This window comes from Phocoena sinus, chromosome 9 (assembly GCF_008692025.1).
Source record: "Phocoena sinus isolate mPhoSin1 chromosome 9, mPhoSin1.pri, whole genome shotgun sequence".
In the NCBI taxonomy this organism is placed as follows: Eukaryota; Metazoa; Chordata; class Mammalia; order Artiodactyla; family Phocoenidae; genus Phocoena; species Phocoena sinus.
The window spans coordinates 86,235,426-86,257,734 of record NC_045771.1 but is presented as its reverse complement, the minus strand read 5'-3'; the positions used below and the strand labels follow the sequence as shown (position 1 = coordinate 86,257,734).

Below are 22,309 nucleotides of genomic sequence, written 5' to 3'. Positions count from 1 at the left end.
CAAATCATCTTCTAACACTCGTATGAAAAATTTTAAGTGAATAAAAATGCTAGATTTTAACACATTTTAACATAAAAGTCAAAGATTAAAATTGGGGGGGCTTCCCTGGTGGTGCAGTGGTTGAGAGTCCGCCTGCCGATGCAGGGGACACCGGTTTGTGCCCCGGTCCGGGAAGATCCCACATGCCGCGGAGCGGCTGGGCCCATGAGCCATGGCCGCTGAGCCTGCGCGTCTGGAGCCTGTGCTATGCAACGGGAGAGGCCACAACAGTGAGAGGCCTGCGTACCACAAAAAAAAAAAAAAATTGGGGTGGGAAGAGGCATTTGGTTGAATACTAGCAAACAAACATCTTGTCATTTCAAAAGTTGTGTATTTTGAACACAGTCCCCATTTGATTGAGTTTGACATAACATAAATATAATCTTAAGCCTTAGTTTAGGAAATGATATAAAAATCTTCTGGTGTATATAAAGACTCCCAAGCAGTGAATCTGGAAATCATGTTTAACTCTTCTGTCTTCTTTATCACTCCAAAATATTCTTGTTGATCACCAAGTTCTAGTAATTCTGCCTCAGAAATGTGCCTTAAATCTACCTTTCTGTTTTTTTGGACTGCTTCAGTAAGCCTCCACCAGTTTCTCCCCTTTTTACTCTGTCATCTTCCCTGCTACAAAAGTTACCTGAATATCAGATCTGCTCATGTCATGGTTGCCTATTGCAGTAGTTATAATTCCAGATGTACAAATGAATTGTCTAGGATGTTTCACAGTCTCCAGAGATGTAGCTCTCTTAGCTGGTCATTATGTAGCCAGCCCAGGAAACACTGGCCTATAGAATGAGTTCACACTCTATTATGTTTGCAGTCTGATGCCAAGTAGCCTCATCTTTTCTCCTCCTTTGAATTGCTCTCCTTCTTTCAGTCTTTTAGTCAGTTTTATCTACATCAAGCTTCTCAATTCCCCAAATAGATTATACATTTAATCCGCCATGCTTATGTATATTTCACTTTTCACTCACACACCAGAGTTAGTCACAGCATGTTTATTCCCACTGTACTGCAACCATACATTGGCTGGACATTTATTTGTTCATGTATCTAGCTCACTAGCTTGAGTGCTGAGTGTCAAGATTAGTTCTTGACTAAGCACAGTCTCTGATGCATGATAGATAGTGCTCAATAAATTTTCAGTTACCCAGCACGTATATAAGGTCTGTGTGAAAAGCTGAGTTGAAGACTATTTTACTGTTTTTTCTGAACAGTTGTCCACAGTTCATGTTTTAAATTCTTTGTTTTAGAAAATACCAGAGGAATTTAATGTTTTCAACTTAATACAAGAAATGAGAACACAGAGGCATTCTGCAGTACAAACTAAGGTATAGTTTTTTGTTTCACTTTATAAACTGTATTTTTATAAATGCCTTCTTATTTTTTTTAATGTCTTTCCCCTTGTTTATCATTTCATCTCCCTAATAGGAGCAGTATGAGCTTGTTCATAGAGCTATCGCCCAACTGTTTGAAAAACAGCTACAACTATATGAAATTCATGGAGCCCAGAAAATTGCTGATGGAGTGGTAGGTATTCTTCACCTATTAATTTTAGAAAACTTTTAACCAAGATGTGATATTTAGCTTTTTAATTGCCATCTTGTGTTTTATCTGAGAATATCCGTTACAGTTATTATTTTTATTTAACTGATTTTTTAACCCCTTTCCTTCTTCCTCTTTGAATCTCTATTGTGATGGATATATAATGACTCCACTACAAGTTAAATAATATTCTAAGTAAAATATAGTTATGAATGTAGATCTCAGTCAGAAGTTATATAATTCAATATTGTTTCAAGCGTAAATTACTTTTAACAAATTAACTGCATTTTTCTCTCTCCCCTTCCATCCAACCAAAGTAATTCTAAGTTGATTCTACATGAATTTTGTTTTGTTCTTGGTCATGATGATATAAAGCTTTGTCATTATTTTGTACATGCTTTTTAATCATGTAGAAATATAGGACCATAGTTAGGTCTCTTTGGGTCTTGTTTTAGTTCACTGTCATTTTAGCATTAGAATTTATTGGATATTCAAACTTTTGACCTGACAAAAATACTCTTTTCTCACAGTGTTCTCATTTCTGCCTCTTTTTAAAGTATTTCTCTTATTTCCTCTATATATCGTCTTATCCTTGAAGGTATCAGGCTGTTTTTTTGGATGAATTTCTTTACATCTTTATTATTGAATCTAAGATGACTATCGCATGATAAACCAATTTAGCCTCAATAACTGAAGTAAAATGAGGAAATTAGTGGCAAAATTTATAACCACTGTTTTCCTTTTTCCCCTTTGTATGGTTTTGGTAATTTGCAAGACTATTTGAAATTTCTTGGTGTTACAAATGAGAGATTTGTTAACCAAATGCTTACCTCAGTGTGTTAAAATAATCTAATATTAATCCATGGGTTTTGGGGACAGTGTATTTCCTTTATTAGACAGGTGATAGTTTCAGATTTTTAAGATTCATATATGTGACCTCATTATTTCCTTTGCTAACATAGAAATCATTTTGCAACTATGCCTCATATATTATGATCTCTCTTTTCCCTTTAGTTTAACTAAAGCCTGTTACAACCTGTGCTCAATGAAGCCAAATATTTTATAATATAGAATGCTTATATATTACTGTGTATAATTTTATCTAAATTGAGACTCCTTTAATATTTAAAAAAGCTAAATAGGCTACTTTTTCTTTAACCTTTAATTGAAAAATATTTCTGTTTTTTTCCATAAATGCAATATTAATTTCAAAGTTAAGGTTTTTATACTTCAGAGTTATACCATTTCCTTATTTCTAGAAGTGAAATAATTTTTTAATGTATAGAAAAATTTTTTTCTTTTTTTAATTAATTTTTATTGGAGTATAGTTGCTTTACAATGTTGTGTTTCTGCTGTACAGCAAAGTGAATCAGCTAGAAAAAATTTTAATTAATTAATTTTTATTGAGATATAATTGACATGTAACATGTTACTTTCAGGTGTACAACATAGTGATTCAATATTTGCATATATTGTGCAGTTATCACTACAGTAAGTCTAGTTAACATCCATCATCATACATAGTTACAGAATTTTTTTTTTCTTGTGGGGAGAACTTTTAAGATTTACTCTCTTACGAATCTTCAAATATAAAATACAGTATTATTAGCTATAGTCACCAAACTGTACATTATAGCCTGTGACTTACTTATTTTATAACTGGAAGTTTGCAACTTTTGACCCTGTTTCACCCACTTTGGGCGCCACCACCAACACCACTTCGGCAAGCACCAATGTGTTCTGTGTATCTACGAGTTCCGTTTTTTGTTTTTTGATTCCACATATGAGTTCATACAGCATTTGTCTTTTCTCTGACTTAGTTCACTTGATGTAATGCCCTCAAGTTCCATTCATGTTGTTGTAAATGGCAAGGTTTTATTCTTTTTTATGGCTGAATAATATTCGTGTGTGTACACACTACATTTTCTTTTTTTTTTAATACCGCATTTTCTTTATCTGTTCATCAGTGCACAGTTAGGTTGTAAATGATGCTGCAGTGAACATGGGGGTACAAGTATCTTTAGTTAGTGTTTTTTATCTTTAGTTAGAGTTAGTGTTTTTGTTTTCTTCAGATAAATATGCATAAATGGAATTGCTGGATCATATGGTAGTTCTATTTTTAATTTTTTGAGGAACCTCCATGCTGTTTTGTATAGTGGCTGCACCAGTTTGCATTTCCACCAACAATAGACAAAGGTTCCCTTTTCTTTACATCCTCTTCAACACTTTTTTCTTGTCTTTTTGATAATAGCCATTTTGACAGGTGTGAGGTCTCATTGTGGTTTTGATTTGCATTTCGCTGAAGGCTAGTAATGTTGAGCACCTTTTCATGTTCCTGTTGGCCATCTGCATGTCTTTTTGGAAAAATGTCTATTCAAATGATCTTCTCACTTTTTAATCGACTTGTGGGTTTTTTTGGCTACTGAATTATATGAGTTCCTTATATTTTTTTGGATATTAACCCCTTATCAGATACATGATATGCGAATATTTTTTCCCATTTGGTAGGTTGCCTTTTCATTTTCTTGAGGTTTCCTTTGCTATGCAGAAGCTTTTTAGTGTGATATAATACCACTTGCTTAAATTTGCTTTTGTTGCCTTTGCTAGAAAAAAATTTTAAGGCAATGTTCAATGTTGTATTTTTAAAGGTTTTAATATCTTTATTTCCAAAAAAATGTGAAAAATATTGCATTACTCTCTCATCTTCATTTTTCTCATTACCTGATTTTTCTTTTTTTAAGGTTTTATTCATAAAATTAAACTTCCTTTTTACTAGCCTGAACTCCACACTACAGTTACATTTTTGTTATAGATTTTTTCTAATAGGTCAAAGGTTTACAAATCCCTAAGGAATACAAGAAAAATCATACATTATATGAGATTAGATGAAATAGCATCCAATAGCAGATAGTGGTTACTTCAATCCTACTTTCTTATCTCATTGCCTGGTTATATAGGAGCCACACACTACATGTTTGCTTGCTAACTGAACTTAAAATATTAGATTATGTCCTTGTGTTTTGTTAAAGCTGACGTGATGACTGCTGAATTTGCCATTTGTACAAGATGTTTTTTCCTATTTTGCAAAAGGGAAAACAATTTTCTATAGAATCCATTCTGAAAAACTATATTTTATGAGAATAAATATTTTGCCAAAGGTTGTGTACCATAATGTCTGGTACTATATATCTCAATGGATGAATGGATAAAAACGTGGAAGGACAAGTGGATAGGAGAAAAGATAGCATATCATTCTAGATAACTTTTTAATGTTTTCCTCTTAAGAAATCTTATTTTCTAGGTACTTTAAAATATAAATGACTGTTTTTATAATATGTTTATATATGGTTAGAAACCATAAATCCCAGTTAGAGAAAATGTAGGATCTAAAAATTTGGGGAAAATTATCTTAGAGCTGTGTGGTTGAGTAAAATGATTTGAAATATCTTACTTATCTTTCTGAACCTATGCTCTGAAAAACAATCATAAATCTCCATTATTTCTCTGACAACTTAATTTAGAAGTAAAGTTAAGGAACTTTTAAAAAAGCTCTTAAAGCTCTATGTCCCAAAATTATTTTTGTAGAGATTTTAGTTTGAAATGCTAATCAGCAATATGACTCTATGATAAATGTTATTTGTTAGAGGTATTTACAACTAAAATCACTTCTCAGAGTAGAAGATGTAAAGAGAAAATTTATTTTGGAATTCAGTATCATTTGACTTGGGATTTAGAAACACTTCAGTAAGCAAGCATCTCTAAGGTATGCGCACATGCCTTTTTATCTTGTATATAAAAGATACTACCACCTGTTTACACCAGGATTTTCAGTTCTAGGGTGATTAACAGCAACAGTAGTTTGTGTTATGGTCCTTCTGTTATGCTTGTGTTGTACATTTTAGATGTGATATTACTGAACTCTGAATTTTTTTCCTATGTAAAGTTTTTTTAAAGCACCTTGTTTTAATATTTATTTTGTATATATTTGATAATTAGGTTCTGATTTTTTTCTTTTGTGGCCCTTGATAAAGCTGTTATGTGGAAATATTAATACACAAAAAATATTAATACACTTTAGCAAAATGGGTAAAGGTGGTCAAAAGTTTAAAAAGAATAGCTTTAGCAAGCTCTGCTTTAAACAAGAGAATACACTAGAACCTAATCTCCAGTAGATTCTTTAATTTCTAAAATTCCTTTCAACTTCAAAAGTTGGTGATTGTTTTAAGTGGTAATAGAAGCAGCCAAAGAGAGCTGTATACATTAGGACAAGTGTGGGGACAAAAGCTGTACATATAAGAGGATCAGAAGATAAAACTACAGCAAACATGATTGTAGGTAAAAACTAGGAATCCAAGAAGAACATTGTTTTATTCTCAAGTCCAGTGACTAGGAGGTTTTGTTCATGCTGTGTGGGGCAGTGGCTCTCTGAGTTGTAGTTCTGCATTGCCACATGGATTCCTTTAATCATATGAAATTCAACATGCTCAAAAATCTTACCTCCCCCAGAAGTTCTTTTCCTGTTTTGTCCCTTTCTGTTAATAGCTTTCATTCACCCAGAATGAGGAATCATCATGACACCTTCTTTCCTTTGTCACATGCAGTCATTTGCTTACAAATACCCTTACTTTCTCTTCCTGTTCCATTCCTACCTGTTCCATACTTCCATCCTCTGTTCTCTTTTGTCAGTGTCTTATCCACCCCTTAATGCCATTCAACATGCTACCTTAATGTTTTCAACTTCTTAATATTTTCCCAAGTATATTCTTAATATTCTCACCTATAACATCTCCTTTCTCTGATTTCATAGCTTCATTATACTGATTTTACCATTTTATGGTTTTATTAGTACCCTTTCACTTTTTTGTTTGATGACTGTACAGTTCTTGAAGTTAAGGGCTATGTCCTTTACATTTTTGTATCCTTTCCAGTGCTTACTGTTCATTGCCTTTCACATATAGATCCACAATGCCTTACCTGCTGTCCCAAAATCTAAAATGCACTGAAAACCTACAGTTGGTTTGTGTGTCTGTGTGTGTCTGTGTGTGTGTGTTTGGTATTTGGCAGCAAAACCTGACTTGACGTGACATGAGGCTGTTTATGTTGAAATTGTAAAAAATTGATGTGTTTTTGTAGGTTAGAAACAACAGTTCAGTCGAAGCAGTTTCATATGGTTCACTAATCTTTCTTTAACCTACTTAATAATATTTATAGATTTTGATACAAAAACATTAATGAGTGTTATGGGAATATGATTAATTAATAGAAATAAGCAAATGAATCACTAATATGTGAGAGGAATCTTTATGATGAGAGTAGTCTTTAAATTCTGGTAATATCTGAGGATCTAAAAGTGTGATAACTCCTGATTTACCCGAGGCAAAACCAGTTTATACTTGTTGTCTAGGTATAAAAGCCCTGATATGGACAATAAATTATGTGGTTATTCTATCTATAGCAGATATCCCTGCAACAGATGCCTCCGATTTGATAGGCAGCTGTAATTAAGGATGCAGGCTTTTAGTCTCATAATGTAACTCTTGTTTTGGTCAGAACAAGATGCATAGTAAGATGTGTAAGACACTTCTAATGCATCTGATATTAGGAAACAGGGTCCATTAAAAATTGCTGTAAACTTGAGGTCTCTGTTTTCTATTGTTGGGAGTACTTAGTAGAAAAGGACACTGGCAAGAAACAGTTATATAGACAAAGAAGATGCCATGATGGATATGGTAGAAGTGTCTTGTGACTTAAAAAAAAAAAAAAAAGTCAACTACAGTTTCAGAGTTCCTTAATTGATTATCGTATATGCAAAGATGGCTTTTTTCCTGAAATTATCTGAGATGTAGGCAAGGGTGAAAACCGTTCTTGTCTTCTGGCCCAGAATTGACATAGCCTAGCTATATAAAAATGAGGTACTTTCTGAGGCTGAAACTAATTCAAGACAATGTTTTATATAATAATTTCACATCTCCTCTATTCAGAATCCTAAATACAACCTGAGGTTCTTATAGGTTGTATAAGAACTGTATTGACTCAGGACCATCCCTTTTAAAGTAGTAGGTAGCAACAGGAGTCCCAAAAAAGTCTGGGAAAGGTGAAGGATATAAGACTTACCTTGTTTTTTTTTCCCCCTGTGTGCACATTACGAATCTAGTGGTAGTAATGCCTGAAAAAAAGATCGTCTTGGATCTTTATTTTCTTGGGAAATCTGTTTCTTAACAGTAGCATTTGAAATATGTTGAAATGCTGCTCTACACGGTTGATTTTCTTGGTAACTGGATATGGACTGTTTTTTTGATATTAAGTTTTCTCATTGAATTTGTTCTTTCGGGCTTAAATATAGAGGACATAACGCCTATTTTATTATTTGGCAAAATTAGCATTGTTTTAAAAATTCACAAGCCCAATAACAATTTATTTGAACATGAGGAAGGAAAATTATTTTTCCCCTAACTTTAATGAAGCATTTTTTTTTCTTGACAGAATGAAATTAACACTGAAAATATGGTCAGCTCCATAGATCCTGACAAACAAGATTCTCCCCCTCCAAAACCACCAAGGACCCGCAGGTATTGTACGTCACATTTTCTTTGAAAGGATACTTATCTTTTACTCATTGTTACTAAAACAAAAAAATTATGAATATTTCTTAGTTTTATTTTATGTTTTCTTTTTCATTCTTTTGTTTAGTATGTAGCATATGTATGGCAACTGACTTTTTTAATGGTGTACTATAAAAAATTCTTTTCAATTTAGATAAAATTTCAGTAGTATACTATACCAGAACAGTGAGCATAACCATGAATTGACTATAGCTCATCTTTTGGTATGTGGTACAACTAAAATTTTAGCTGTTCCTAAGATTTATTTCAGTTTTCTAATGACTGAACAGGTAATATGATTGTCAAAAATTGTATGCCTGTTAAAGAGGTTATGTGAAGATGTTTAATAATATCACTGGCAAAGCTGAGTTTATTTCTTTCTAGATTTTCTTACTTTCATACCAAGCTCTCATTTATAGCAGTTAAAATCACTATATATTCCTATCCCCCCTTTTCCCTCTCTTTTCTTTCAGGGTAGCTAGGTCAGTTAGATGGTAGTATGGAAAGAATATAGATGGAGTCAGAATGATTTAGTTTCAAATCCTTTTCATCCACTTACTAGCTCTGAAGTCGTGAGTAAGCCACTTAATTTATTTGATCTTGGGTTTTTTTTTGTTTAAGTATTGTCCTAAGAATTAAATGAAATAAAGTATGTGAAAATGTTACATATAGGACCTGGCACATACTTGGTCTTCACTAAATGTTGGTTTTCCTATTACAATGTGGAGTTAAGATTGAGTTACTGGGGGCTTTCCTGGTGGCGCAGTGGTTGGGAGTCTGCCTGCCGATGCGGGGGACGCGGGTTTGTGCCCCGGTCCGGGGGGATCCCACATGCCGCGGAGCGGCTGGGCCCGTGGGCCATGGCCGCTGGGCCTGCGCGTCTGGAGCCTGTGCTCCGCAACGGGAGAGGCCACAGCAGTGAGAGGCCCACGTACCGCAAAAAAAAAAAAAGATTGAGTTACTGAATTATTTTTAAAAGGAGACACAGTGGAAGATAAGTAATAAAACTGTTAGAATGACTTATACTGTGTCTTGTCTCGAGCATAGATCTGCCCAAACTGATTCACCTTCCTTCAAAGTAGGACTTCCTTTGTATAGGATTCACCAATTTTTTCCCCTTAAAAGTTTGATAGAAGTTGAATAAAGTTGGGTGAGGTGACTATGGTTGTGTCTTGGCATTGAGTTGCTGTACCTTAATGAGATCCTTCTTTACAAAAGTAAAAGCTTACAACAACTAAGCCAAGATGTAGTAGCTATTATAGTCTCTGGAATGCCTTTGCATACTTCTCTAAGGGGGATCAGAAAGCCTATATAGGTGGGTTTAGGTCTAAGTGTTTAAATGCTCAGGATGTTAACTGTACACCAACACTTCTCAACAGTTCTTTCCTGTTTGATTTCCATTTTGGTATTTACTGTGGAAGGTAGCCAGTTAAAACCTATAAACTGTTCTCTAATTTTTTTGTCTCCCATATCAGTTCTGTAGAGGCCTAAAGAAACTAATGACCTTAAAGGAAATTAAGAAACATTTTTGCTACACTGATATCTTTTAATTTGGATTTTGAGAGTGAGCCAGGGTAGAGGCCCTCAGAGTGTACACTAATATTTTTGATTTATATGGTCATCTACCTCCAACTACAAATCGTGGTAGCCTTTTCCTAATTTTGAAGGAAAAAAATTAGTGTAGAGTGTTCTGAATTTTAAACCTTTTTCATATACCTTTTTAAAAGTTTGGGTCAGGCTTCCCTGGTGGCGCAGTGGTTGAGAGTCCGCCTGCCAATGCAGGGGACATAGGTTTGTGTCCCGGTCTGGGAAAGATCCCACATGCCGCGGAGAGGCTGGGCCTGTGAGCCATCGCCACTGGGCCTGCGCGTCCGGAGTCTGTGCTCTGTAACGGGGGAGGCCACAACAGTGAGATGCCCGCATACCGCAAAAAAATAAAAGTTTGGCCCCTATTTTTCTTCAGTAAATGAAAAAATAATTCTAAAAAGTAGTAAATGAGTATTAACAGAAAAGTGTTCATTCAGCTTATGTCAGGGCTTTATTTCGGGATATGTGCTCAAGTTTTTATATGTGTGTGAGTTTGTATTATATGCTTAGTCCATCTTCTTTCTTATTCATGAAATAGAGGTAAGTGGCAGAATTTTATTGTGTTCCACAAAGAATACTTTGTTAACTGAAAATAAAATCCCAAGAGCATAAGATTGATAAAAACAGTATACTTTATTTTTTCAGTATGGCTACAGTAAGCAAGTTAATCAGTTGTTCAGAGTACATGGAGTTTTTGGAGACGGATCTGGAGAGGAAGGCTCATGTTTGTTGTATTAGATGTAGTCAGTCATATGATTCTGGTTTATAAATACTTAAAGAAATCAAATTGTAGATTTTGAATAGCAGATTTCATTTTCTCTTTTCAATAAATATGTTGTTAAACTAATAATATTCTCGATATTTTGTCACTAACACCAGCACTCTGGAAGTATATATTGTTAGTTATTTCTGTAAACTGTCAACAGATTTACTACAGAGACACAAAAGTATGCCTTAGTAAATTTTTCTTAATTTATAAATATTTCAGAGACAAAAACAATACACTTGATGCTTCTAATGCCTCTCAATTCAAACAAACTTAAGTTGGAATAGGACTGGAGAAAGAAAGTGGTTCTGTTTTAGACATTTTGATATCTAGACTGGAGGTAAAAATATACTGAGGACTCTGTATATAGCTGATGTAGAAGACTTGGGCATGAATAAGATCTTTCAGATTCTGTGTACAATATCTCAAAGTACCAAGGAGGGAACCCGGGTAAGCACCAAAATGTGTGAAGAGCAAACTAAAAGAAAGCTGTAAAAAAAAGAAATGAACAATCAAGGGATAAAGGAAAACCAGGAAACAGTGGCATTATATAGGCCAAGAACGAGAGAGTTTTATATCTGGCAGAAATGCATGAATATCTATCTACTTCCTTTAAGGGCTGCCTGGGAGAATGAACTGGACTTTTAAACATCTGTGGCACTTAGAATATCCTGGATAGGTGAGGGTATTTCTGGGATCAAAACAAGGAGCTGAAGTATGCTCAAATAGAGGCATTCGGGAACTCTCATCAAGCACAGGATGTGGTGGGATTCAGGTGACCAAGGGTCCTGGGAAAAAGACGAGTAGAAACTTGGGTTATGGGAGAAATCCATATACATAAAACAGCTATTATTCTACTTGACTGTTTTTTCTGTTTTTTTTTTTTTTAAAAATAAATTTATTTATTTTTGCCAGTGTTGGGTCTTTGTTGCTGTGTACAGGCTTTTGCAGCGAGCCGGGGCTACTCTTCGTTGCGGTGTGCCAGCTTCTTATTGCGGTGGCTTCTCTTGTTGTGGAGCACGGGCTCTAGGCGCATGGGCTTCAGTAGTTGCAGCATGTGGGCTCAGTAGTTGTGGCGCACGGGCTTTAGTTGCTCCGCGGCATGTGGGATCGTCCTGGACCAGGGCTCGAACCCGTGTCCCCTGGCTTGGCAGGCGGATTCTTAACCACTGTACCACCAGGGAAGCCCTTTGGTTCTTCTTTGAAATGTTATTTTCCTTTTGTTGATTTAAAAAATAATTACATTAAAACCAAATGTATTTCCTTAAAATGACTAATTTATAAGAAAGAGGAGCAAAGTGGTTGAATAAAAGTAGAAAGTGGTCCTATAGCCCAGCCAAATAGGAGAAGAAAAAATTTTAAAAGTGATCCCTTTCAAAATATAAATACCTGGAAATAACCTAAGTAGAAAGTAGAACCTGAAGTAGAAATGTATTCATTTGCATTAGTGAAAAAAATTAAGTGTTCTTGGTTGGAAAAGTTAACTGTAATTTAGTTTTTTCAGTGATATTTAAAATATCAGTTGTTTTCAAATTTGATGCAGTTCTCATCAAAATACCAAAGGAATCTTCTCTGAACTTTCCAATATAATGTTAAAGTTCACTTGTAAGAATAAAGAGACAAAAATACCAAAGAAAACTTAGGATGAAAGTAGTGATGAGTGAGAACCAACCCTTTTAAAAATTATAAAACTATATTTAAAACAATCTGTTAGTGGGACTTCCCTGGTGCTCCAGTGGGTAAGACTCCATGCTCCCCATGCAGGGGGCCTGGGTTTGATTCCTGGTCAGGTAACTAGATCCCACATGCATGCCGCAGCTAAGAGTCCACATGCCTCAACCATGAGCCCACATGCCACAACTAAAAGATCCTGCATGTCGCAACTAAGACCCAGTGCAGCCAAAATAAATAAACAAATAAATAAAATGCATTATAAACATAAAAATAATCTGTTAGTGGTATAAGAATATACCAGTTGCGACTTCCTTGGCAGTCCAGTGGTTAAGACTCCACACTCCCAGTGCAGGGGGCATGAATTCAATCCCTGGGCAGGGACTTAAAATCCTGCATGCTGCATGTAGTGGCCAAAAAAAAGTGTGCATATATGTGTGTGTGTGTGTGTATATACACATACATACATACCAGTTAGTTGATGGACTTGAATAAGCAACTAGGAAATATAGATCGTGTTATGAATTAATTTAACATATATTAAGGAAAAAGAAAAGGGTTATTTATTAAGTCATATTATTAACGATTAGGGGAAAAATATATTTAGATCTTTATATCACACCACATACCAAAGTAAGCTTCAGATAGTTAAATTAATTAAATATAAAAAGTCAAATCATTGAAACACAGAATATAGTTTAATGTTTGACAGACTTGTAGAGGGGGATATAATAGAAGGGATAAAGGAAATCACAAAGGACAAGATTGATTTATTTGACTACTGAAAGTTTAAAGTTCTAATTGAATTATCCAAATTGGCATTTTTTTAAGATAAATGAGGGTAGATTTTGGCAAAACACACTACAATGCATGCTTACTGTACTTCTCTAATTTCCTGTGCTCTCTGTGCTTTATTTCTTTTCTAATTCTTGTTTTGTTCCTTTTCACTATTTAGAAATACCTTTAATCTCAGATGTATTTTTAAAGTTATTGATAGATATTAGAATACATAATAAAACCAAGAAATAAAGGTTAAACACAAGTGGATCTTCTTTCTCAACTCCAAAGTGTAAGGTGTTTAGGAGATATCATTTGGTGAAAAAGTAATAATTAGCATTGATATAGTGTCTATTATATATGTTTTCTCATCTTTTTTAGATCACATGTATTCTCATCCTGTAGATAGTCAATGATATGTCAAAGTGATAAGTGATATAGTGAACCCAGTGATTTTTACAGTAATCTTGATCACATGGATGTTAATATAGCTAGTTCTCAAAGGTGTTGACCTGCATAGACTAGCAGAGTTCAACTAACAACACACATCTGTTACCTTCTAGTCCAGTACTCTTTTCATTATATAGTATTAACTCTCTAGAAGAAGGGGTAGTAGTGAAGGTTTTTTGTTTTTATAATGTTATGTTCTAATATTTTGGTTGTCATTTCCTTCACCTCTATAATCTTTCCATCTCATATAGAATCCAGCCTAATTTATTATAAGGAAAATAACTTTCTGAGTTTTCTATAAAACATCAATTTGAAACAAAAGTTATAGAGTTACTCGTTTTAAGACTTTGTCACACCAATTAAATGTAATATTTCTATATTATAAAGACCAAACTTCTTACTGTGAAATTCTGGGCCTTCACAGTATGTCTCCAACTTACCTTTTTAGCCTTATTTTACTCCTTTGGGACCCAAACTGTTGTGTTCATTGTTCTGTCTTCTGGTACTGGTGTAATACCTAGCAAGTGGTAAGTCCTGAATGTTTTGTTTTGTTTTTGAGAAGTAAAAAATGCATTCCTCAGGACAGATGAAATTAAGAATATTTACAATAAGAATGATGCAAGTCATTATCATCAGTGGAATTTTTTTCCATCAGAATACCTCGTGAAAATATTAATGCTGAATACCATAGTGGAAAGTCAGTATGTAACATATATTTCTTTGTGATGGGGCTTATAATTTTTGTGCATATTGAAAGTACTATAAAAGTGTATTTATTAAGCCTTATTTCAACAAGCGTTAGATTAAGGAAGGATAAGGGGAAAGTCTGTTAGTGTAATTATCAGTTAAATTTGAGTAACAAAAAGAACCACAAAGGGATACAAGGAAACTTTTGGAGGTGATGGATATGTTTATTACCTTCAGTGTGGTGATAGTATCATGGATGTATTGGGCTGGCCAAAAGGTTCGTTTGGTTTTTTCCATAAGATGGTTCTAGTAGCACTTAGTTATCTTTAACTTCATTCGAAACAATTTTGTTAGATTGTATGTGACAGCTGTCATATCAGTGTGCATTTAAAAAAGACTTATCAAAATTGGTGAATTTTTGTGTAGCCATTTTAATATTGAAGATGGAAGAAAAAAAGCAACATTTTTGGCATATTATGCTTTATTATTTCAAGAAAGGTAAAAACGCAACTGAAATGCAAAAAAGATTTGTACAGTATATGGAGACGGTGCTGTTACTGATCGAATGTTTCAAAAGTGGTTTGCGAAGTTTCGTGCTGGAGATTTCTCACTGGACAATGCTCCACGGTCAGGTAGACCAGTTGAAGTTGATAGCGATCAAATCGAGACATTAATTGAGAACATTTTAATACCACGTGGGAGATAGCCGACATACTCAAAATATACAAATCAAGCACTGAAAATCATTTGCACCAGCTTGGTTGTGTGAATCGCTTTGATGTTTGGGTTCCATATAAGTTAAGTGAGAAAAACTTTCTTGACCATATTTCTGCCTGTGATTCTCTAATGAAAATGTTCCATTTTTAAAACAAATCGCGATGGGCGATGAAAAGTGGATACTGTACAATAATGTGGAATGGAAGAGATCGTGGGGCAAGCGAAATGAACCACCACCAACCACACCAAAGGCTGCTCTTTATCCAAAGAAGGTGATGTTGTGTATGTGGTGGGATTGGATGTTGTGTATGTGGAGTCCTCTATTATGAGCTCCTTCCGGAAAACGAAACAATTAATTCCAACAAGTACTGTTCCCAATTAAGCCAACTGAAAGCAGCACTTGGCAAAAAGCGTCCAGAACTAGTCAACAGAAAATGCATAATCTCCCATCAGGATAACACAAAACCGCATGTTTCTTTGATGACCAGGCAAAAACTGTTACAGCTCGGCTGGGAAGTTCTGATTCATCCATCGTATTCACCAGACATTGCACCTTGGGATTTCCATTTATTTCAGTCTTTACAAAATTCTCTTAATGGAAAAACAATTCAATTCCCTGGAAGACTGTAAAAGGCACCTGGAACAGTTCTTTGCTCAAAAAATGAAAAGTTTTGGGAAGACGGAATTATAAAATTGCCTGAAAAATGGCAAAAGGTAGTGGAACAAAAGGGTGAATACGTTGTTCAATAAAGTTCCTGGTAAAAATGAAAAATGTGTCTTTTATTTTTACTTGGAAAGCAAAAGCACTTTTTGGCCAACCCAATATATGCGTATGTCCAAACTCATCAAATTGTATGCATTAAATATGTTCAGGGACTTCCGTGGTGGTCCAGTGGTTAAGAATCCACCTTCCAGCGCAGGGGATGCAGGTTCAATCCCTGGTCAGGGAACTAAGATCCCACATGCTGCGGGACAACTAAGACCTCACGCTGCAACTACTGAGCCTGCACGCCACAACTAGAGAGCCCACATGCTGCAACTACAGAGCCCACGTGCTCTGGAGCCTGTGCGCCGCAAATAGAGAGAAGCCCACGTGCCACAACTAGAGAGAAGTCTGCATGCACCGCCACAAAAGATCCTGCATGCCACAACTAAGACCCAACGCAGCCATAAATATATATATATATATATATATATATTAAAAAAATATATATATTCAGAGTTTCCCTGGTGGCACAGTGGTTAAGAATCTGCCTGCCAATGCAGGGGACACGGGTTTGAGCCCTGGTCCGGGAAGATCCCACATGTCACGGAGCAACTAAGCCCATGCAACACAACTACTGAGCCTGTGCTCTAGAGCCCGTGAGCCACAACTACTGAAGCCCGTGTGCCTAGAGCCTGTGCTCCGCAACAAGAGAAGCTACCGCAATGAGGAGCCCACACATCGCAATGAAGAGTAGGCCCTGATCACCGCAACCACTCTTGTGAGAAAGTCCACGCGCAGCAACGAAGACCCAACACGGCCAAAAATAAATAAATAAATAAAATAAATTAGAAAAAATGTATGTTCAGGTTTTTGTATATCAACTGTACCTCACTTAAAGCTATTTTTAAAATGTGAGTAGCTAATAATTTCTTTACTATGTACATATCAACATCACATAAGGCTACTGCTTCTAAAAACATTTACAGGATTGTTGGTTAAATAGGCAGTTTAAGCACGTTTAACTCTGGTCCCTCCCTAAACTTCCTAAAATTATAGTGGAGGAACATAAAAATATATAAAGATTAAAAACCAAAAAACTGAAGAGAAGGTGGTAGTAAAGGAGATTTTGACAGAATTTTGGGAAGTGGAAAACACAGTGACCAATGTGAAAAGGGACTTAGAACAGAGAAAGCTAAAACTTGCTTTCCTGTAGGTGAGGGGAGCCAATAAGAATCAAGATGATTATCTTCAAAGAACCCCCAGAAAGGTCCAGAAATTGGAGGTCCCCCTTAAGCCTGGTGTGTAGGATGGGACTGAAAACAAGAAGAGTACTTGAATGTCTCTATAAAGAGTGTTTAGAACCCCAGATTCCTTCCATCAAATTGAGCAGACAGATGACAGCTTCGCGCACACCTGGGAACAGAGCAGGGAGGGATTTACTCTGGCGTGATTGAACCTGGAAGTCTCTGGGTTCAGTATATCAGGTCCAACTGATGGTGGGGTTGTTAGTTCCTTGCTGAAAGCAGGAATCTGCATGCTGAATAGTGAGTTTGCTCCCACCCCTTATTTTGCTCCCAGAATACTTATAGCCACTTCTGGTGGGAGACAGAACCCCTCTCTTGAAAAACTAACCAGCCCAAGAGAGGAAATCGATAGTTACTGATGGTTGTGGCCCACCAATGACATTGCAAGGACTGTATTCAGTCACCAAGCAGTAAGATGGCCACTAAGCCACAAGCCCTCCCCCTTACATTTACATACACATTTCCCAGTCATTTAAAATATTCCATTCTCTCAAAATGAACAGAACCAGGTATTATCAGACACTTGACAAAGCCTCTAACATGAAAGACATAATCCAAATAAGCAGGAAAAAATAGATGGAATGGAGACAACACAGAATAGAAAAAAGATGGGGGGGTGGCAAATGTCTGTTTTCTCAGTAATTAGGAAATATTGCAACCATGAAATAAGAAACAGGTCATAATAAATAAGAAGCTCTTGGAAATTAAAAATATAATAGCATAAATTTTAAAAATTAAAATTTAATTTTAATTAAAGAAGGCTAGAAGACAGTCAAGGAAATCTCCCAAGAAAATGAACAAATAGAGAAAATAGGAGAGAGAAGATAAAGAAATTAGAGAATCAAACCGGGAGGTATGTCACATACTCATAGTAATAATAATAATTATAACTAAAACTAATCATAGTCTGGAAGGAGACTGGAAGAGAAGAAATTATGAAAGAAGTTTCTAGTAGTAACATGAATTTTTGCACAGGAAGTTCTCAATATAATGGATTAAAAATTGTAATACAATGGATTAAAAAAAGTTATACCATGAGGTTGAAGAACATGAAGAATTAAAAAAAAAAACTAAAAGCTCAAAAGAGAGAAAAAACAGCTCACATTCAAAGGAACAGGAATCACAATTATAAAATTCTTAAGGAAAGTTATTTCTAGTCTAGAATAATACACCTTTTCCAGAAGTCAGTAACCTTGAAAATACAATAATTATGTAGGCCTCAGGAAATTTGTTTCCTATGTATAGTTCTTAAGAGGCAATTGGAGGATATAACCCACTAAATTGAGCAAGTGTAGCTAGAAAAACGAAGATGGGACCGGGGAAACAGGAGAGTGTAACACAAGAGAGAGTGTCAGCTCTGTGGTAGCCTCGGGGGCCAGGGGTCCACACTGGAGCGCGAGGCTCAAGGTTTCTAAGACGGATGTCTGTGATACTGATAGTTACCTGGTATGCTTGACCAATTGAGAGGAGGTGTACAAATCTGCAGGAAAGTTTGAAGAAGGGCTGAATTACTGATGGTACATAGGAAACCCAAGACAATTATTAGGGAAAAAATAAGAGTTATATAAGAAAAAATAGGAAATCATGCTGTCATTGGTATGAATAATAACTGTAGTCATAAGATTGAACTAAGCAAAAATTAGCAGTATTAGGAAGACATTTCCATAGTAGGAAGACAGTAGAGTATGTGTGAAATAGATCAAGTAATAACGTTTATGCATTCTGAAATATTTTGAAATATGGAGGCAAATCTTCGAAGTAGCTGTTTTTAAAAAGTTGAAACTTGATGTGTCAGGGTAAATGGAGGGCTGTGGGAGGGGACTGCTGGTTTTTTATTAAAATTCTTGTGTTATTTGACTTTTTTAAACAATGTACATACATTACTACCTTGTTAAACATTAACTTAGTTTGGCAAATTTTAATTCATAACCACAGACTCTACTGACTTTTAATTTAAAGAGGCTTAGCTACATTAACTGTTACCTATCAACTTATTTTTTAAAAGGATGAACATTCTTTTAATACCCTTTTTTTAAAATATTTTCCAGTTGCCTTGTAGAAGGGGATGCTAAGGAAGAAATACTGCAGCCTCCAGAACCTCACCCAGTGCCACCCATCTTGACACCTTCTCCCCCTTCAGCTTTCCCAACAGTCACTACTGTGTGGCAGGACAATGACAGATACCATCCAAAGCCAGTGCTGCACGTGGTTTCATCAGAACAACATTCAACAGACCTCAACAGAAACTATAATAAATCAACAGAACTTACAGGGAAAAATGAATCAACTGTTGAACAAATAGATAAAAAATTGGAGCGAAATTTAAGTTTTGAGATTAAGAAGGTCCCTCTTCAAGAAGGACCAAAAAGTTTTGAAGGGAACACACTCTTGAATAGGGGACATGCAATTAAAATTAAATCGGCTTCGGCTTCACCATGTACAATTGATAAAGTCTTTAAATCACAGGAACTGAATTCAAGAGATCTAAAAATTGATGGTATTTCCCAGAATTCCTGTGTGGACTGCAATGCAACACAGTCAAATAAAGCTCCAGTTATCCTACCAGAAGAATCACAGAAGAATTCAGACACACCTCCAAGGCCAGACCGCTTACCTCTTGATGAGAAAGGACATGCACCATGGTCATTTCATGGACCTGAGAATACTCTACCCATGCCTGATTCCTCTGAAGGCAAATCCTCAGATACCCACTGTCAAACAATGAAAACTGGGAGTTCAACACCAAGCCCTACGACACAACTTGCAACCCATGATCTCACAGATCATCACAACAGTTCCCCTCTATTCAGAGCACCCCTCAGTTTTACTAATCCTCTTCACTCTGATGACTCGGACTCTGATGAAAGGAACTCTGGTGCTGTGACCAAGAATAAAACCAGTATTTCAACAGCAAGTGCCACTGTTTCTGCTGCCGCTAGTACTGAAAGCATTTCTACAAGGAAAGTATTATCAATGTCCATTGCTAGACATGATATAGCAGGAACAATACATTCAGGTGCTGAAAAAGGTAATGATAATAGTATCTTAACACTTAAATATTTTTACTATGTGCCAGTCACTGTTCTAAGCAGCTTAGCTATATTAATTCATTATGTTTTATTCCACACTTTACTCCAGAACCTACGCAAAATTTCATTATTTTTGATACTAATTTTTTTTTTAAGTAAGCCTTTATTTATTGTTACCTTAGTTTGATCACATTGCATTATTGGACTTTTTGTTTCCAAAATATTTAAATTGTTGTAACTGAAAATTTTCTCTTCTTATATCTTACAACTCTTAGTATTTATATGGGTCAAAATTTTATATAACTGAATAATTAGAAACAATTTAGGGATTACTTCAAGTGACAGTGACACAAATATTGTAGAATGGCTTGATTGGCCATTTAATTTCGCCCATGTATATTACAGATATCTATTTTGTTATCTTTTTATGATCTTTTAACTACAAAATACCTTTTTAAAATTTTAAACCTCCTCACAAATGCTTGCAAAATGGCTCCTTTCAACAATAAGTTTATTAACCAAGGAGCAATATTGCAGCTGCTCAGCAGAATACAGGAAGTTTAATTCAGTCAGTAGAAAGTGGGATACTTCCATGTCTAGCCATCAGTGCTACTACTGTTTAATTAATGACTCTCTTCTTTAAGCAGTCTAAGCATTTCAAGATAACATATCCCCTAAGTTCCCAAGATGTATTACTGGGTCTTGAAACTCTTTAATCTGCTAAAAATTACCACGGTGCCGTCTTCAACAGACCATTAAAAAAAAAAAAAAAGACCATGAAGTTGACAGCAAATATATAAACACAAAAGCTGTTTATTGATAGGTTGATTATCAGTGGTCTTTTACTTGTTGGTGAACTTTGATAGTGACACACATAGACTGGTATTTATAATGTGCAGTCAAATAAGTACTGTGAACTTGCAAGATGACTTTTTCTAATTCTCATCCAGTAAGTACCACCCATACTGTGGTGCCTCTATTTTCCTCAACTCACACATACTTTTTTTTCTTTTTTTTATCTTGGGGATGTATCTGGTAGAGTAAATGAGAGTCTAAGTTAGTTTTTTAAATTTACAGGATTTTCTGTGTTCTTGATTCTTTTGTGGTTTATTTGAAGGATCTTCAGAAGATAATGGATGCCACAATAAATACTACTTTACCAGTTTGGCATAATTTAAAATTGTTAATATATTTTTTCCCTCGACTTCAGAGTTTGAAAAATAACTGCTAAGTTGTAACTACACAAGAAAACATGTAGATAAGAAATTGTCGTTTTGGTTTTTTTTTAGCATATCAGGCATTTGTTTTGTACCTAGGAAATAAATTTTTTTAAACCATTACTAGAAATAGAGTTTGGTGAGGGCAGGAAGGATGCATGATATAACATGCTCATTAAAAGTTACTGCCATATGACCAGTGTTTTAGTGATAACAGAAAGAGTTCCTTTAGAATACAACATACTGTACAGAATAGTTGAAAGCACTCTTCTGTATACCAGCTCACTTCCTTTCTCTCCATTTTATTTGTATTTCAAAGCAAAGATAGCTGTAAATGTGATTTCTGGTTTCTTTTCACCCTACCTTAACTATGCTAAATGAGTTTGGTATTAACAGAAGATTTTCCTGTGTAAGTATTCTGTATTGCAGCATAACTACAAGCAGTCCTATTTTTAATTTTAGTAATTATTTACCTTGTAGATGAACCTTTGGCTCAAAGATTAGATTATTGTTTGCTTGTTTGTTTTAAAATTTGCTATGGAATAATTTTGTTTTGATACCTAAAACAACCTTTTGCATAAGTTACTGCCTAAAAAAAATTCCTGGCTATCATTCTGATTTTAATATTGACTCAGGCCTCCTGAAAGATTTCTTAAACATGGCTACACTAGGCTCCCATAAAGTGTATGATTTACAAAAGCCTACGAAAAATGTGCAGGCTCTGGTTGGATAACCTCTAAAACACAAATTTATAACACAGAAAAGGCAATCCAGAGATCCAGGGAGAAACATGCAGTTGAGAAGCCAAGGCCACAGTTAGAAAATAAAGTCTTTTAAGAGCGAGGACTGTTAAAACAGAAGAGGTATAGAGTTTCCGAAAGATACTTGATACTTGATGTAAACAAACCATACTGTCCTTCCTGATTTGTTCACGTAATTGTGAAATGGCACCACAGTGTCAAGATTATGCATCCCTTCCTTTCAACAGCCATCTCTTCACTGTGAGCTCTTAGTAACAAAAGAGCAAGGGGAAATATGATTGCTTAGACTGTTACTACCAGACAGGGTAGATAGTTCTTTAGTAGCTTAACTTTATATACAAGAGAGTTCCAGTACTCATGTTTTATATATATATGTGTGTGTGTGTGTGTATATATATATACAGATTTTTATATATACACACACACACATATATATAAAGTATTGGAC

General features: G+C 35.3%; 1 protein-coding gene and 1 long non-coding RNA gene across 5 annotated transcripts in view; one reads left to right on the top strand and one right to left on the bottom strand.

Moving 5' to 3' along the window:
- Positions 1-22,309, bottom strand: part of LOC116759657 — an 88,852-nt gene that overhangs the window by 9,522 nt on the left and 57,021 nt on the right. The gene's annotated exons all lie outside the window — the stretch shown is intronic.
- The window catches only part of PTPN12 (protein tyrosine phosphatase non-receptor type 12), an 87,259-nt gene that overhangs the window by 57,720 nt on the left and 7,230 nt on the right, over positions 1-22,309 (top strand). For all 4 annotated transcript variants that reach the window (XM_032643662.1, XM_032643659.1, XM_032643660.1 and 1 more), the window contains 4 exons: positions 1,296-1,373; positions 1,474-1,572; positions 8,071-8,156; positions 18,903-19,882. In XM_032643662.1, coding sequence (XP_032499553.1) covers positions 1,296-1,373; positions 1,474-1,572; positions 8,071-8,156; positions 18,903-19,882 — 1,243 coding nt within the window. The remainder of the gene's footprint in view (positions 1-1,295; positions 1,374-1,473; positions 1,573-8,070; positions 8,157-18,902; positions 19,883-22,309) is intronic.